Source organism: Cervus elaphus, chromosome 8 (assembly GCF_910594005.1).
Source record: "Cervus elaphus chromosome 8, mCerEla1.1, whole genome shotgun sequence".
In the NCBI taxonomy this organism is placed as follows: domain Eukaryota; kingdom Metazoa; phylum Chordata; class Mammalia; order Artiodactyla; family Cervidae; genus Cervus; species Cervus elaphus.
The window spans coordinates 17216183-17234045 of NC_057822.1; the positions used below are offsets into that span (position 1 = coordinate 17216183).

The window sequence follows — 17863 nt, forward strand, 5'->3', positions numbered from 1 at the left end:
TTCATGTTGCACACTGATATTCTGAGCTAAGATAAACTGCTTTCTGGAAAAAAAAGTACATCTGCTCCAGTAATCTCACCTGAGGTCCAACAGAACCATGTTTTTTCCCATCTTTTGTACCTCATCTGCTTTCTCTTTTGCCAACAAAGGTCCATCTAGTTAAGGCTGTGGTTTTTCCGGTAGTCATGTATGGATGTGAGAGTTGGACTATTAAGAAAGCTGAGCACTGAAGAATTGATGCTTTTGGACTGTGGTGTTGGAGAAGACTCTTGAGAGTCCCTTGGACTGCAAGGAGATCCAATCAGTCCATCTTAAAGGAGATCAGTCCTGGGTGTTCATTGGAAGGACTGATGTTGAAGCTGAAACTCCACCTGATGTGACGAACTGACTCATTTCAAAAGACCCTGATGCTGGGAAAGATTGAAGGCTGGAGGAGAAGGGAACAACAGAGGATGAGATGGTTGGATGGCATCACTGACTCATTGGACATGTGTTTGAGTAAACCCTGGAAGTTGGTGATGGACAGGGAGGCCTGGAGTGCCGCAGTCCACAGGGTCACAGAGTCGGACACAACTGAGCGACTGAACCGAACTGAACTGCTTTCTCTACTTTTCTTTTTCTACTTTAAGCTTTAAGATGAAAAAAATCTTATCCTTCTGGGAAAAACTGTCTTGAAAATTGCAAACCATAATTACCAGAACCAGTTTTAAATTTATCGCAATTGGCCAATGACTGTTTACATTACTAACCACATTTAAAACCAGCCAATTAAGGATGGCCTTACACTTATGAAAATCAGCCAATCAGCAACAGACACACTTCAGAAAGCCTGTCAGTGTGGCTAGATGCTAACCTAGTTATAAACATTCCTGTTTCTGAAAATCTTCTGTCCCTGAACTACATGCTTCCCAAAACTGTAAATAAAAACACAACATTGTAAATCTAACATACTGCGATAAAAATTAATTAAAAATAAATAAATAAAATTGGCAGTTTTCTTTTTTGAAAGACACTGAGTCCCATAAGCACAGTGCCTCCTCTCACCATGTGTCTTGCCAGCACAAGATATTGCATGATGACCTCTGCCTTCAAAAACAGAGCTCCCAGTGAGATCATCACGAAGACTTGTTTAGGGGTGTCTTTTGAGACCCTTGAACCAACAGATACAAACCTACAGCTTCTTGTGCATGACTCAGATTGTCTTCCTTATCCACTTGCAAGTGAAGCTGTCCCAAGAACAACTTGAGCTCTGACTTGTTTCTTTGAGGTTTTATAGAATTTATTTTAGTATTTAAAGGTGTGTATGAAATTAGATGTGAAATCATTGGACCTTTCGGTTTGGCAGCACAGCATTTAACAAATATTCTGTCAATGTGCTTATGCTTCCACTACTTCATTTACTCACTTTTCTTTTGTCTATTTTTTTTAAAAGTCTTATCTCATGTGTGTTTGTGTATTCCTGAGTTTCCCATGCTTTTTAATTATTAGAAGATAGTGATCCAAAGCAAATACATAGAGACACAGACTTGATAAATCTCCAACCCTTGCCAGCCCTAAAGACTAATTAGTGGGTGGGGCTCCATTAGACCATAGCCAATTTGTGCAAATATATTTGGTCACACTCGTCTTGGGTCTCTCACCAAAACCTTCATGAGGATATTTGACATTGTATTAATTTGTGAAAGAAAACCACTGTTTAGTACATAACTATTATCATGTAATTGATCATATGTTTCCTTTCTCATCTCTGTTTGGTTGATGAGTTCAATGCCTCACTTACGAGCAGGACACCATTCATACTTATGATTGGGTGTAGTGGCCTCTTTGTTTGTCATGGGTTTGTCTCTGCCGAAGTCACAAGCTCCCACTGGCAGAACTTTCACTTCCTCTTTGTACTCTCAGTATGAGTCTAACTATTGCATGTAATAAACAGCAAATTCTTACAAAAGGTATCTTTGGGTTTCAGTGGGGAATTTTTGGTATGTCAAAAGTAAATGACTCATTTAATAATATTTCCGTAAAAGAAACTCCTAAAAATTTAATAGGTAGGGCTTTATCCTGCAAATGAAACTATATTAAATGTATTAAGAAGTGCTAACTTCCACTGGAGAAGGGAATGGCAAACCACTTCAGTATTCTTGCCTTGAGAACCCCATGAACAGTATGAAAAGGCAAAAAGATAGGACACTGAAAGATGAACTCCCCAGGTCAGTAGGCGCCCAATATGATACTGGAGATCAGTGGAGAAATAACTTAAAAAAGAATGAAGGGATGGTGCCAAAGCAAAAACAACACCCGGTTGTGGATGTGACTGGTGATAGAAGCATGATCTAATGCTGTAAAGAGCAATATTGCATAGGAACCTGAAATGTTAAGTCCATGAATCGAGGCAAATTGGAAGTGGTCAAACAGGAGATGGCAAGAGTGAATGTCGACATTCGAGGAATCAGCAAACTAAAATGGACTGGAATGGGTGAATTTAACTCAGATGACCATTTTATCTACTACTGTGGGCAGGAATCCCTTAGAAGAAATGGAGTAGCCATCATGGTCAACAAAAGAGTCCGAAATGCAGTACTTGGATGCAATCTCAAAAACGACAGAATGATTTCTGTTTGTTTCCAAGGCAAACCATTCAACGTCACGGTAATCCAAGCCTATGCCCTAACCAGTAACGCTGAAGAAGCTGAAGTTGAACGGTTCTATGAAGACCTACAAGACCTTTTGGAACTAACACCCAAAAAAAGGTGTCCTTCTCATTATAGGGGACTGGAATGCAAAAGTAGGAAGTCAAGAAACACCTGGAGTAATGGGCAAGTTCGGCCTTGGAGTACAGAATGAAGCAGGGCAAAGGCTACTAGAGTTTTGCCAAGAGAACGCACTGGTCATAGCAAACACCCTCTTCCAACAACATGAGAAGACTCTACACATGGACATCACCAGATGGCCAACACACACAGTTGTGTCCAACTCTTTGTGACTCCATGGACTGCAGTACGCCAGCCTCCCTGTACATCACCAACTCCCAGAGCTTGTTCAAATTCATGTCCATCGAGTCAGTGATGCCATCCAACCATATCATTCTCTGTCATCCCCTTCTCCTCCCACCTTCAATCTTTCCCAGCATCAGGGTCTTTTCCATGGGGCAGTTCTTCATATCAGGTGACCAAAGTATTGGAGTTTCAGCTTCAACATCAGTCCTTCCAACGAATATTCAGGAATTATTTCCTTTAGGATGGACTGGTTGGCTCTCCTTGCAGTACAAGTGACTCTCAAGAGTCTTCTCCAACACCACAGTTCAAAAGCATCAATTCTTCGGTGCTCAGCTTTCTTTATAGTCCAACTCTCACATCCATACATGCCTACTGGAAAACCATAGCTAGACAGACCTTCATTGGCAAAGTAATGTCTCTGCTTTTTAACATGCTGTCTAGGCTGGTCATAGCTTTTCTTCCAAGAAGCAAATGTCTTTTAATTTCATGTCAGCAGTCACCACCTGCAGTGATTTTGGAGCCCCCCAAAACACTGTTTCCATTGTTTCCCAATCTATTTGCCATGAAATGATGGGACCAGATGCCATGATCTTAGCTTTCTGAATGTTGAGTTTTAAGCCAACTTTTTCACTCTCTTCTTTCACTTTCATCAAGAGGCTCTTTAGTTGTTCACTTTCTGCCATAACGGTGGTATCATCTGCATATCTGAGGTTATTGATATTTCTCCCGGCACTCTTGATTCCAGCTTGTGTTTCATCCAGCCCAGCATTTCTCATGATGTACTCTGCATATAAGTTAAATAAGCAGAGTGACAATATATAGCCTTGACATACTCCTTTTCCTATTTGAAACCAGTCTGTTGTTCCATGTCCAGTTCTAACTGTTACTTCTTGACCTGCATACAGACTTCTCAAGAGGCAGGTCAGGTGGTCTGGTATTCCCATCTCTTTAAGAATTTTCCACAGTTTGTTGTGATCCACATAATCAAAGGCTTGGGCTTAGTCAATAAAGCAGAAGTACATGTGTTTTTGGAACTCTCTTGCTTTTTTGATGATCCAATGGACGTTGGCAATTTGATTTCTGGTTCCTCTGCCTTTCCTAAATCCAGCTTGAACATCTGGAAGTTCACTTCCTTACTAAATCATGACCTAATATTATTTGGTGATAAATATTATCTTTAAAATAAAATAAAATTGAGACAAAAGATAATAAAGAAAAATAAGATACCAGGCTGGTTATGCAGTGACTGCTTCAGATTTCCTTGTAGAGTTCATTCCCTTACAGAAAGCAAAACTATCTCAAGTAACTGAATGTAGAACCTTCTCTGTGGTTGTGGTTGTTGTTGTTAAGTCTCTAAGTCATGTCCAACTCTTTGCGACCCCTTGGACTGTAGTCCACCAGGGTCTTCTGTCCATAGGATTTCCCAGGCAAGAATACTGGAGTATTTTTCCAGTTCCTCCTCTAGGGGATCTGCCCAAACCAGGGATTGAACCCATGTCTCCTTTCCATGTGGCACCTTGTATTTCTTCTGTGTGCACATGTGAAGGGGAGTAGGGTAGGAAGGGAAATTGAAAGAGGGAGATCTTCCTCTCCGTAGACAGAAAAGATTCAATTAGTTAAATGGGAGTTGAAATTGTGAATACCTTCTCCATCATATAGTTGTTGACTGGTCAGCTCGTCTTGTTCTTCTATGTCAGTCATTTGGGAAGCTTCAGGATCACGTGATACTGAAAAGAAATGAGAAATGGTATACAGGAATTTATTTCCATGCAGGAATAGAGATACAGATGTACAGAATGGACTTGTGGACCCAGGGATAGGGAAGGGGGAGGTTGAACTAATTGGGAGATCAGGATTGACCAGGATATACTACCATGTGTAAAATAGATAGTGGGAAGGTGCTATATAACACAGAGAGCTCAGCTCTGTGATGACCTAGGCTGGTGGGATGGCAGGAGGTGGACATGGAAGGGACATCAGAGAGGGGATATATGTATACATATGAATAATTCACTTCATTGTACAACAGAGACTAACACAACATTGTAAAGCAATTATACTCCACTTTAAAAAAAAGAAAGAAGGAAATGAGCTGAGCTAGGATGTTCAGAGCACAGGTGAGCTGCCCTTTGGGAAAAAGGACATCTGCTCCAAGGACCACACCTGAGATCCAACGGAGCCTGTTCTGCCTCTGTTTCCACTTCATTCACCTCATTCTCCTGCCCTCTGCTTCTCAGTTTCCTATCAATAGACCTGCCTCTTAACATTTCTGCTTCTGCACTAGGAGAATAATTGTGTATAATTATAAAGATGTATCTTTGATTTTGTGTGCTCTACCCCCCCCCCAACATCCCCTATCTTTATGTTTTTTCCTCAATGATGATCTTGAGTTCTCATTTTTTGCTTATTCTCTCCAGCTGTATTCCTCTAGGTCTCTCAAATCCTATTGTCGTTGTTTAGTTGCCAAGTCGTGTCCAAGTTTTTTGATCCCATGGGCTATAGCCCACAGTCTCCTCTGTCCATGTGGTTTTTCAGGCAAGAGTACTGGAATGGGTTGCCATTTCTTTCTCCAAGAGATCTTTCCAACTCAGAGATCAAACCTACATCTCCTGAATTGGCAGGTGAATTCTTTACCACCGAGCCACAGGGGAAGCCCCCAAATCCTGTAGCAGAATTCATTTCTTGCCTCACTCTCTCTCTCTTAATCTCTTCCACTCCCTACTGACAGTCTTTATTTGAGAAGTGGAAGGCTCTCTGGTTTGGGCTCTGTTCTATTGTAATTGAGATGTTGCAGGTCTCCCTTTGGACTCCCATCATATGATGACACTGACTTCCTACAAGCCTCACACAGCCACCACCCGTATTGAGATACTCAGGACACTGGTCTTCACCCTTCCTCCTACTTTGATCTCAAGGGAAAAACAAATATTCTTTTTTCTCTGCTTCTGTATTCTAATTGCTAAGGAAAGATAATAACAGTTTCCCTGGCTAAGAACTAAAATTTTGTGAGGAAATCTCACTTGCCAAAGTACTTTGAAAAAGAATAAAGCACTAGAAGTGAAAGTCACTCAGTCATGTTTGACTCTTTGCGACCCCATGGACTATACAGTCCATGAAATTCTCCCAGCCGGAATACTGGAATGGGTAGCCATTCCCTTCTCCAGGGGATCTTCCCAATCCAGGGATCAACCCAGGTCTCCACATTGCAGGCAGATTCTTTACCAGCTGAACCACAAGGGAAGACCAAGAATACTGGAGTGGGTAGCCTACCCCTTCTCCAGCGGATCTTCCTAACTTAGGAATCGAACCAGAGTCTCCTGCATTGCAGGTGGGTTCTTTACCAACTGAGCTATCAGGGAAGCCCAATAAAGCACTATATAATCCAATAATCTGATGAAGAATATGTGGCAAAAACTGCTTGTGGGCTTAGAGTCATTGGTCTTTCTTTCTGACAAGTAGATCTCAAGGACCAAGTTTCTTTGGAAGTCAATCCAAAGTTATAACAAAATAATATTACCATTAAACACTAGATAAATACCTACCTTTTATTCTTTATAGGAAATAAGAGGTGCCCAGGAGTTAGAATCATAATATTGAGTCTTGAGTGTAAACAAGCATAAAGATTATGGAGGAAAAACAGACTCTTTAGGACTGATTTACTACAACAGAGGAGGAGATGGTTGGATGGCATCGCTGACTCAATGGATACGAGTTTAAGCAAGCTCCAGGAGATGGTGAAGGACAGGGAGGCCTGGCTTGCTGCAGTCCATGGGGTCACACAGAGCTGGAGACAACTGAGTGATTCAACAACAACTCCAACATGAGGAGGGAACCAGGGTCGTGCTATTCAGCTCTGAATTCAGACATCTGACAGCCTGCAGCTCAGGGCTGACAATCCCCCTTCCTTACCTGGCTCATATCTTGGTGGGGAGCTCGGGGCTTCCTGGGGCTCTTCTTTCTCACGGATCACATAACAGGCATTGTTATCCTCTGCAGAAAGGAATGAAACCCCTCAGAGGTCTCAGTATACAACCAGGGAAAATCATGGCAAAAAAACCCCCAAAACCTCATGGTGAAGACACAGGAAGCTCAGTTCTCTCCTGGGTGAGGCTGTCCTTGTCCCAGACCATCTTGGTCTGCCCTTGGAGTTCCCCTGACCTGCAGGGTAGCTCCCTCCCATCATTACCACTGGAGGCTGAGAACCAGCCACCATCTCCCACACTCCCTACACATCTAATTCTCTTTCTCCTTCTTCCTCTTCCCGTTGACTCTGCATAGTTTTCTGTCTCTGCCCTTGTTTCCTCTGCCAGTGTCTCTAGATGCTTCTCTTTGTTTTTGTGTGTGATGTTTCCTCTGCTCCTGTCTCTCTTTTATTTTTTTTCTTTCAGCCTTGACACTGCTCTTTATTGCCTTTCCCCATCCCATTCTTCCCTCCGTTTTCACATGGACCACAGGGGCCAAAAGCTTCCCCTCATCAGCTTTAGTCTAAGAATCCTATATCACCTTTCTAAATCGCAAGCCTACTCATCACTCACAAAACTTATTTCCGTGTTCCTAGGACTTCCAGAAGGAAGGTGAAAATGATTTCCTTGCCTCAGTGGCCATAACCTGCTGACAACTGGATTTTTATATGCACTTAAAGTCACCCAAGTTCTAACCCTGGTCGGGAAGATCCCCTGAAGAATGAAATGACAACCCACTCTGGTATTCTTGCCTGGAAAATTCCATAGACAGAGGAGCCTGGCGGGCTACAGTCCATGGGGTTGGAAAGAGTTGGACATGACTGAGCACACACACACACACACACACACACACACACACACACACACACACACACACACACAGAGTCACCCAGGCACTCCTACTTTGGGACCCCTGCCCACCTCTGGCACATGCTGTCTCCCTACCTTCTCCACCCAGGGGTGCTCTCCCCACTCAGCTCCACTCACCTTTAACCTTAGTATCTCTCACAGTTTGGGGAAAAACAAAACAGAAAATCAACACAATTTCTTATGTATGTATGTGAACATGAAGAAGAGAATGGCAAGATGAGAGAAGGGGAGATTTTTTCCCATTTATTGAGGCAATTGGGAATTTAAAACATAATTACCTCCTCCCTCTGCTGGTAGTAGGCTGAGCACCTCCTCAGCTTTTCCTTCAGGAGGTATTTGGGGAGCTTTGGGATCACAGGTCACTGCAGAGAAACAAGGACCTGATGGGCGTGGAGGGCGATCAGAGACAGACCTCAGCGGGCTCGTGCCGACACGATGGGACAGTGGTATGTCTGCTCCAAGCTCTGCTCCTGGGAGCCCCAGGCTGTCTGTTTCTCTGCCATCTGCTGGCGCCCCTTCTCCTTCTCACTCCCTCTCAGTGTCCTGCCCACAGTTCCACCTCCACGCAGCTCTGTTTCCTCGATGTGCATCTGTTTGATTGTCTGGGTTTCTCCCCTCATGTCTTGTTTTCATGTCTTGGGGTTTCCTGTTTCCTTGTTTTTCAGTGATAGTGTGTCTCTTTTCCTCTGTTATCCATTCTAGTTTTCTTACGCAAGATCACTTAAAGTCCAAGTGGTTGGTCCATTTCCATGCTCCCTGTTTCTCAGTGATTTCCATTCCCTCCCCACCAGCATTACTTTTTCCTTAACTAAAACCTCCTGGACTCTGGTTCACTTCTTCAAGAACCTGCAGAACTCCCTGGGCTTCCTCTTCCTCTTCTGACCACATGACCCCACCTTGACTGCCAGCTGGCTTCGAACACCGCTGTCTTCAGGGACACACCCAGGATGCTGGTGCCCACCCTTCCTTTTCTACCTTGCCCTTGCAAAAATAACTGCCCTGCCCTTGCAAAAATAACTCTGTGCTTTATTTCCACAGCCATAAAATAGAGGTTGCGACAGTGTGCACACCTGTCTTTTGGTTTTGTGAAGATAAGAGGAGGGCTTGCACAACCCAGTAATCTGGTGCAGAATGTAAGGAAATGTGCATATCTGGTTTCCCAACCTTATTCTCTTTCTCATTCTCACCCTATTCATGCATCTCTGCTTCTTCTATTTCTACCTCAGTCAGTGTCTTGCTGTTGGAATGTCTTGCTATTTCCTTTGTCCTGATTTGTTTCTTTTCCCATGTCTGTTCCCACCTCCATTTTCTCCTCCTTCCTTCCCTGATGCTGATCTTTACATCCTCGCCCCATCTCTCAAACTGCTGTTTTCTAAAACTAAGGATCCGAAAAGGTATCTCTGAGATGGTATATAACTTCCATGTGAGGGATTCCTTGGTGGTCCAGTGGTTAAGAATCCACCTTCTAATGCAGAGGATGTGGGTTTGATCCCTGGTCGAGGAACTAAGATCCTGCATGCCAAGGGGCCACTAAGCTCATGAGCTGTAACTACAGAGCCCACGTGCTCTGGAGTCCACAGGCCACAACTAGAAAGAAACCCAAACATTGCAATGAAGGTCCCACATGCCACAAGTAAGATCCAATGCACTCAAAACTATATAAAGAACTAAGTAAATATAATTGGCATGTGGTTTCACCAATTAGTGAGCAGATTAGACAGTGGAATGGACCAAAAAAACTGTTCCCAGCACAGGGCTAAGTGTGTGGAAAAGGCTCAGATGAGAAAAATTCAACAAAGCTGAAATTACTGCAAAGTTTTACACGTACTTTAGAAGTCACTGCAGGAGAGGCACACACAAGACTGGAGCCATGGAAAGGAAAATAAGGGAAGGATTTACTCCTTATGACAACAGGAAGTACTGATTTAAGGTAGGCATGTGAGATAAGCCAATTTGCCTTTTCAAAGGGTCATCTAGGTGAGTTGGAGAGGATGGATGTGGTGGGAGGATGACTAGGGGAAGGTATGAGACTAGATAGAGATTGTTGCTCTGGCTCTGGTTCCAGAGAGAAGAGAGATCTGATGAGGGCTTTTGTGTTGAGAGCGGCAAGCAATGGATGAGCAGGAGACATGTTCAAGGTGTAGCTGATTAAACTGGATGATTGATGGGTTGTGTGAATTGAAGGAGGGGGAAGAGACACTGATGATCCCTAGGTGTCTGCCTAAAGAACGGAACAGTAGAGTTTCATAATGAAACAAAGAACACCAGGAAAGGAGGCAGATGCAGTTTCAAGAAAGATGATCCATGCAACTAAGGAAGTGTCTACTACTGAAGTTTCCCAAAACCATCCAAATGGAGCAGTCTCTCAGATCCCTGTACAAATATATTCAAGCACTTAGATGAATGAGCCTAAAAGACAAGTCTGGGCCAGAGATAGGAATTTGGGGATCATTAAGTTATAGATGGAAGTAGACAAGAATGGCTGAGGAGAGACCCCTTGCCTCAGAGGCTATTACAGGTACCACTTTGATCATTGGGGTAATCTGAAATCAGTCCTGAATACTCATTGGAAGGACTGAAGCTGAAACTCCAATACTTTGGCCACCTGATGTGAAGAACTTTCTTATGGGAAATGACCCTGATGCTGGGAAAGACTGAAGGCAGGAGGAAGAGGGGACAACAGAGGATGAGATGGTTGAGTGGCATCACTGACTCGATGGTCATGAGTTTGAACAAGCTCTGGGAGTTGGTGATGGACAGGGAAGCCTGGCATGCTGCAGTCCATGGGGTTGCAAAGAGTTGGACACGACTGAGTGACTGAACTGAACTGAAGTGAAAACTCATTGCTAACACGTTCAACTCCTAGTTTTAGAAGTTGCCTCCATGCAGCAACCCTTCTTTCAGTTCCCACAACGTCCCCAGCTGTCTTCTCCATCCCTTGTACATGGTTTTCCCTCTCTACAGATGTTTCACTCATTCTCCTTTATCTTTTTCTCTATGTATAACTGTCATGCTTTCCTCCACTCTTTCTACTTCTTAGCACTTTCCCTTTTAGGGTCTTTCTCTTCATATCACTTTCTCTACCTTTTAAACTCTGTACCTTGTTTGATTACTAAGTTTAACTCCTTTCTTCTGGGGAAATCATTTCCTTGCTTCTATCTCTTCTCTCTAATTGTTAACTTTCTGTTTGCAATGCTAAAATTTAAATCTAAAAGTTAAAATTCCAGCCTTTCTGTTTACTTTGTCCATCTCACATATTCCTCCTCCATATTGTCAAAGTTCTCATCTTCTGCCACTGAAAAATGAGCATGAATCTTTCCTTCCCTTTGGCAGGCTAATTTCAAAAGTCTTTCGCATGAATTCTCTGTATTATGATTATTCTCACTATGTCCATGTTCTTGGGACAATCTTAGTGAAAGCAGGTTGAAAATTATCTCCCTTCCCTAATAGCATATTGCAGCCTGGTTCTATTTAGATTTCATGTCCATTTATTTCTTAATTATTATTGGAGTATAGTTGATTTAAAATATTGTATTAGTTTAAGGTACCCAGGAAAGTGAATCAGTTATACATATACATATATCCACTCTTTTTTAAGATTCTTTTTCCATATAGGTCATAATAAAGTATTGAGTAGAGTTCTTTGTGCTATACAATAGATTCTTATTATTTATCTATTTTATATATGGTAGGTGGCTCTAGTGGTAAAGAATCTGTCTGCCATTCAGGAGACATAAGAGATGAGGATTAGATCCTTGGGTTGGGAACCCGATCCTGTAGTCTTGCCTGGAAAATTCCATGGACAGAGGAGCCTAGCGGGCTACAGTCCATGGGGTTACAAAGAGTCGGACTCAAATGAGTGACTGAGTACACACACATATGTCAATCCCAATCTCCCAATTCCCTGTGTGAGGCTGAGCCTCACATGGCCACTACCTGCAATGAGATACTCGGGACACAGGTGAGTCTTTGTCCTTCCTTCTACTTTAATCTCAGGGAAAAACAAGTATCATTTTTCTATGTTTCCATATCCTAATCTCTAAGGAGAAATAATAACTGTTTCCCTGGCTAAATCCTAAAGTTTTGTAAGGAAATCGTGTTTGCCAAAGTACTTAGAAAAGAATAAAGCACTATATAATCCAATAGCTTGATAAAAAACAAAAAGTATGTGGCAATAACTGTCTTGTGAGATTTTGGGTCATTGGTTTTTCTTTCTGACAAGTAGATCTCAAGGACCATTTTCCTCTGGAAGCCTATCCAATGTTATGAAAATATATTACTAATAGTATTATTGTTAAATACTAGATAAATATCTATCTTTATTCTTCATAGGAATAAAGGGTACTCAAGAGTTAAAACCACAATATCAAATCTTTAGTGTAAATAAACATAAAGATTGTGGAGGATAAAAGACTTTCTTTAGGACTGGCCTACTACAACATGGAGAAGGAAATGGCAACCCACTCCAGTATTCTTGCCTGGAAAATTCCAAGGACTGAGGAGCCTGGTAGGCTACAGTCCATGGGGCCGCAAAAAGTCGGACACGACTGAGCGACTCCACTCCACTACAACATGACGGCTTCCCTGGTGGCTCAGATGGTAAAGAATCTGCCTCCAATGCAGAAGACCTGGTTCTATCTCAAGGTCAGGAACATCCCCTGGAGAAGGAAATGGCAACCCACTCCAGTATTCTTGCCTGTGGAATTCCATGGATAGAGGAGCCTGGTGGGCTACAGTCCATGGGTTTGCAAAGAGTTGGACAGGATGGAGCGACTAACATTTCACTTTAAGTGGGAACTCATCTGTTATAACCAGAGTCATGTTGTTCAGCTCTGAATTCAGACATCTGACAGCCTGCAGCTCAGGGCGGACAATCCCCCTTCCTTACCTGGCTCATATCTTGGTGGGGAGCTTGGGGCTTCCTGGGGCTCTTCTTCATCACAGACCCCATAACAGGCATTGTTATCCTCTGCAGAAAGGAATGAAATCCCTCTGAGGTCTCAGTATACAACCAGGGGAAATCATGGCAAAAAAAAAAAAAACCTCATGGTGAAGACATGGGAAACTCAGTTCTCTCCTGGGTGGGACTGTCTATGTCCCAGATCATTATGGTCTGCCCTTGGAGTTCCCCTGACCTGCAGGGTAACTCCCTCCCATCATTACCACCGGAGGCTGAAAATCAGCCACCATCTCCTGCACTCCCTACACATCTAATTCTCTTTCTCCTTCTTCCTCTTCCCGTTGACTCTGCATAGTTTTCTGTCTCTGCCCTTGTTTCCTCTGCCAGTGTCTCTAGATGCTTCTCTTTGTTTTTGTGTGTGATGTTTCCTCTGCTCCTGTCTCTCTTTTATTTTTTTTCTTTCAGCCTTGACACTGCTCTTTATTGCCTTTCCCCATCCCATTTTCCCCTCCATCTTCCCATGGACCACAGGGCCAGAAAGCCTCCCCTTACCAGCTCTATTCTAAGAATCCTACACCACCTTTCTAAATCACAAGCCTGTCCATCATTCACAAAACTTATTTCCATGTTCCTAGGACTTCTGTAAGGAAGCTGAAAGTGATCTCCTTGCCTCAATGGCCAAATTGGATTTTTTAAATTAATTTATTTATTTTGATTGGAGGATAATTACTTTGCAAAATCGTGGTGGTTTTTGCCATATGCCAATGTGAATTTTATATGCAGCTGAAGTCACCCAGGCACTTCTACTTCGGGACCCCAGTCCACCTTTGACACATCCTGTCTCCCTACCTTCTCCCCACTCACCTTAGTTCACCTTTATCCTTAGTCTTTCTCAGTTTGGGGGAAAATAAGAGAAATTGACACAATTGCAAACATACGTATGTGACTATGAAGAAGAGAGTGGCAAGATGAGAAAGGTGGAGGATGTTTTTTGTCCATTTACTCAAGCAGTTAGGAATTTAAATCATAATTATCTTCTCCCTCTGCTTGTAGTAGACTGAGCACCTCCTTGGGTTCTCCTTCAGGAGGCACTTGGGGAGCTTTGGGATCACTGGTCACTGTGGAGAAACAAAGGCATAATGGACGTGGAGGCGATCAGAGACAGACCTCAGTGCACTAGTGCCAACACGACGGGACGGCGACATGGCTGCTGCAAGCTCTGGTCTGAGAGCCACACCGTCTCCTTCTGTTTCTTTGCCATCTGCTTGCACCTCCTCTCCTTCTGTCTCCCTGTCAGTGTCCTACCCACAGCTCCACGACCACACAGCTCTGTTTCCTAGCTGTGCATCCATTTAATTGTTTGGGCTTCTTGTTTTCATGTCTTGAGGTTTTTTTGTTTGTTTTTCAGTGATAGTGTATCTCTTTTCCCCTATTATCCTTTCTACTTCTCTTCAAGCACAAATGATTGGGTCCGTTTCTATACTCCCCATCTCTCAGTGGTTTCCCTTCCCTCCCCACTGATATAAATTTTTCCTTAACTAAAATTTTCTCCTGGACCCGAGTTCACTCCTTTAAGAACCTGCAGAACTCCTTGGGCTTCCTCTTCCTCTTCTGACCACCTGACCTCACTCTGACTGCCAGCTGGCTTTGCATGCCGCTGCCCTCAGGGACACACCCAGGATGCTGGTGCCTACTCTTCCTTTTCTACCTTGCCCTTGCAAAAATAACCTCCGTGCCTTTCTGTGCTTTATTTCCCCATCCATAAAATAGTCGTTATGACAATTTACGTGCCTGTGCGTTACTGTTTCATGAAGGCAAGAGAGCTTGCACAATCCAATAATCTAATGGAGACTCTAAGGGACCTTGCACACTTTGTCTCCCAACCTTATTTGCTTTCTCGTTCCCAGTCTTTCTGCACATCTCTGCTTCTTCTATTTCTACCTCAGTATCTTGCTGTTGGAACCTCTTGGTACCTCTCTTTGTCTGATTTGTTTCTTTTCTCATGTCTGTTTCCACCTGCCTTTTTCTCCCCCTTCTGTCCTCGATGCTGATCTGTAGGTCCTCGCCCCATTTCTCAGACTCTTGCTTTCTAGAACTAGGGATCAGAGAAGGTATCTCTGACATGGTCTATAATTTCCATGTAACTTCACCAGTTAGTGAGAAAACTGTTCCCAGCATAGGACTAAGTGTGCACAAAGGCGCAAATGAGAAAATTCATCAAAATTTAAAGTACTGCAAAGTTTTACATGAACTTTAGAGTCATTGCCAGAGAGGCACGCGTGAGGCTGGAGCCATGGGAAGAAAAATAAGGGACAGATTTAATCATTATGATGACAGGAATTATTGATTTAAGGTAGGCAAGTGAGATAAGCCAACTTGCCTTTTCAAAGCATCATCTAGGTGAGTTGAAGAGAACGGATGTGGTGGGAGGATGATTGGGGGAAGGTATGGACTTCCCTGGTGGCTCAGATGGTAAAGAATCTTCCTGCAATGCAGGAGACCCAGGATTGATCCTTGGGTGGAGAAAATCCCCTGGAGAAGGGAAAGGCTACCCACTCCAGTATTCTGACCTGGAGAATTTCATGGACTCCATGAAATTCCATAGGGTCACAAAAAGTTGGACACCACTGAGTGACTTTCACTTGCTCTTCTACATCTGTGACTCTATTTCTGCTGAGTAATTAAGTTCATGCTTTTAGAACATGATAATGAACATGGTAATGTACATGTTTACTTTTGTTTTTTATTTTCATTACTCTAGGAAATGGATCAAGAAAGATCTTGCTGGGATTTATGTCACAGAGTGTTCTGCCTATGTTTTCCTCTAAGAGTTTTACAGTATCTGGCCTTACATTTAGGTCTTTAATCCATCCCTGTTTATTCTTTCATTCACACTCACTTTGTCTCTGCTATTCTTAGTATGTCATTAATCCTATGCAATCCTGGAAAGCAAGTTTATAATGACTGCTCTCCTCTAAACTCCAAGTTGGTAGTATTTAGATTTCATATGTGCGTGCGTGCATGTGTGTTTAGTTGCTCACTCACATCTGACTCTTTGCAACCCCTTGGACTGTAGCTTGCCAGACTCCTCTTTCCATGGAATTTCCCAGGCAAGACTGTTGGAGCGGGTTGCCATTTCCTAATCCAGGGGATCTTCCCGACCCAGGGATTGAACCCGTGGCTTCTGTGGCTCCTGCATAGGCAGGAAGGTTCTTTACCACTGAACCACCTGGGAAGCCTTAGATTCCACAAACTTAAATAAAATTAGACCTACTTAGGCAACTCCATGTGGTGCCCTCAATCTACATTTTCATTATGCTGTGCCCTTAAATTCTCCATCCAGAAGCCCCTCCATTAAGGCCATTAGCCCCTCTTTCCCTCTTGCCTCCCTTACATGGAAGAAAGCAATCAGAGGCCAAGTAAATAGGTGTATCTGTGTTTGGAGGGAGGAGGAACATGTTCCTTGCATACAGACATGTAAACAAATCAATGAGATCATTGGTCACTTAATTCAGTTCAGTTCAGTTCAGTCGCTCAGTCATGTCCAACTCTTTGCAACCCCATGAACCGCAGCACGCCAGGCCTACCTGTCCATCACCAACTCCCGGAGTTTACCCAAACTCGTATCCATTGAGTCGGTGATGCCATCCAACCATCTCATTCTCTGTCATCCCCTTCTCCTCCTGCCCTCAATCTTTCCCAGCATCAGGGCCTTTTCAAATGAGTCAGCCCTTCGCATCAGGTGGCCAAAGTATTGGAGTTTCACCTTTCTCCTTTAGGATGGACTGGTTGGATCTCCTTGCAGTCCAAGGGACTCTCAAGAGTCTTCTCCAACATCACAGTTCAAAAGCATCAATTCTTTGGTGCTCAGCTTTCTTCACAGTCCAACTCTCATATCCATACTTGACCACTGGAAAAACCACAGCCTTGACTAGACTGACCTTTGTTAGCAAATTAATGTCTCTGCTTTTTAATATGCTGTCTAGGTTGGTCATAACGTTCCTCCCAAGGAGTAAGCGTCTTTTAATTTCATGGCTGCAATCACCATCTGCAGTGATTCTGGAGCCCAAAAAGGTAAAGTCAGCCACTGTTTCCACTGTTCCCCAGCTCCCATTTACCTGGCTGCAGTCTGGGCATCTCTGCAGGATTGCCTTTGCTGGTCCTTTGGAGAGATTTGTGCTTAGAGGAACCTGAAGAGAAACAGAGAAAAGACCAACCAGACAGTGTGATGGGGGAACAGACCATGGATGATGCTAAGTTGTGATGTCCAGTGCTCGGGTAAGCTTCTCCTTGGGAAAACAATACTGTTGTTCCAAGGACTTCACTTAAGACCCACTGGAGCTTTGCTCTCCCTGTTTTCCTTCTCTTTAGCCCCCAGTCACCTTTCTCCTCATTTTTCTGTCCTCACACATGGTCATTTCTGTGCCATGAAGGATCACACACCTCCTTTACCCTCTGGGCTTTTTCTTTTTTGCCCTTCAACATTCTTTATCAGTTTTCCCTACTCCCGACAGTTTTTCTTTCTAGGTTTTAGCTGCCCTGACTCTCTGCCAGCCCTACCCAACAGTCACCACTCTGAGTCATCGAGAATGCTGGTTGCCTAGCTTGTTTAACTCGTTTTGGACTGCTAAAAGACCCTTACACACTTCAGTGCTTCTATTTCCTTACCTATACAATAGGAATAAGTAACAGCCCATCTGTTTACACCCATAACTCTGTGGAGATAAGAATGATACCTTGTTTGCCAAGATTCTTTGAAAAATAATAGTCTATTTTGCCTTAGGTCTGTAACTATTTAATGGGGTTTTCTAACCATCTAAAAGCTTTTAATTTACAAATGGTTGTCTAAGCTCCTACGAGTGCCACAGCCTCCTCCAACTATTAGTTGGAGCCCCTGGATCAGAGACCCTCAATATGAAAGTTAGGAGAATATGTTGCCTCAACAATTTAGGGACCACGCCCCTAAACAGCAGGAAGTAGTTATGAAATGAAAACAATGCCGCTTTCCCTTGGCAACATAATTCTCCTAAAAGAAAAAGGAGGAATGAGAGAGTCATTGCCTAGGCAGGTTGATAAGAAGTCTAGGGGTCCCCAAGGAGAGACGGGTCTGGAATTCTCGAGGAAGAAAGGACAAGCTT

The 17863-nt window shown here is 43.3% G+C and overlaps 1 protein-coding gene across 9 annotated transcripts in view; it reads right to left on the bottom strand.

Annotated features, from left to right (window-relative positions):
• LOC122698565 (nuclear body protein SP140-like protein) overlaps positions 1-17863 on the bottom strand; it is a 90402-nt gene that overhangs the window by 43349 nt on the left and 29190 nt on the right. For 4 of the 9 annotated variants that reach the window (XM_043909728.1, XM_043909724.1, XM_043909726.1 and 1 more), the window contains exons 9-13: positions 16844-16915; positions 12714-12794; positions 8104-8205; positions 6903-6983; positions 4637-4720 (exon numbers count right to left, since the gene is read on the bottom strand). In XM_043909728.1, the coding sequence (XP_043765663.1) occupies positions 4637-4720; positions 6903-6983; positions 8104-8205; positions 12714-12794; positions 16844-16915 (420 nt within the window). The remainder of the gene's footprint in view (positions 1-4636; positions 4721-6902; positions 6984-8103; positions 8206-12713; positions 12795-16843; positions 16916-17863) is intronic. The other 5 variants (XM_043909727.1, XM_043909729.1, XM_043909730.1 and 2 more) reach the window with 5 other exon arrangements.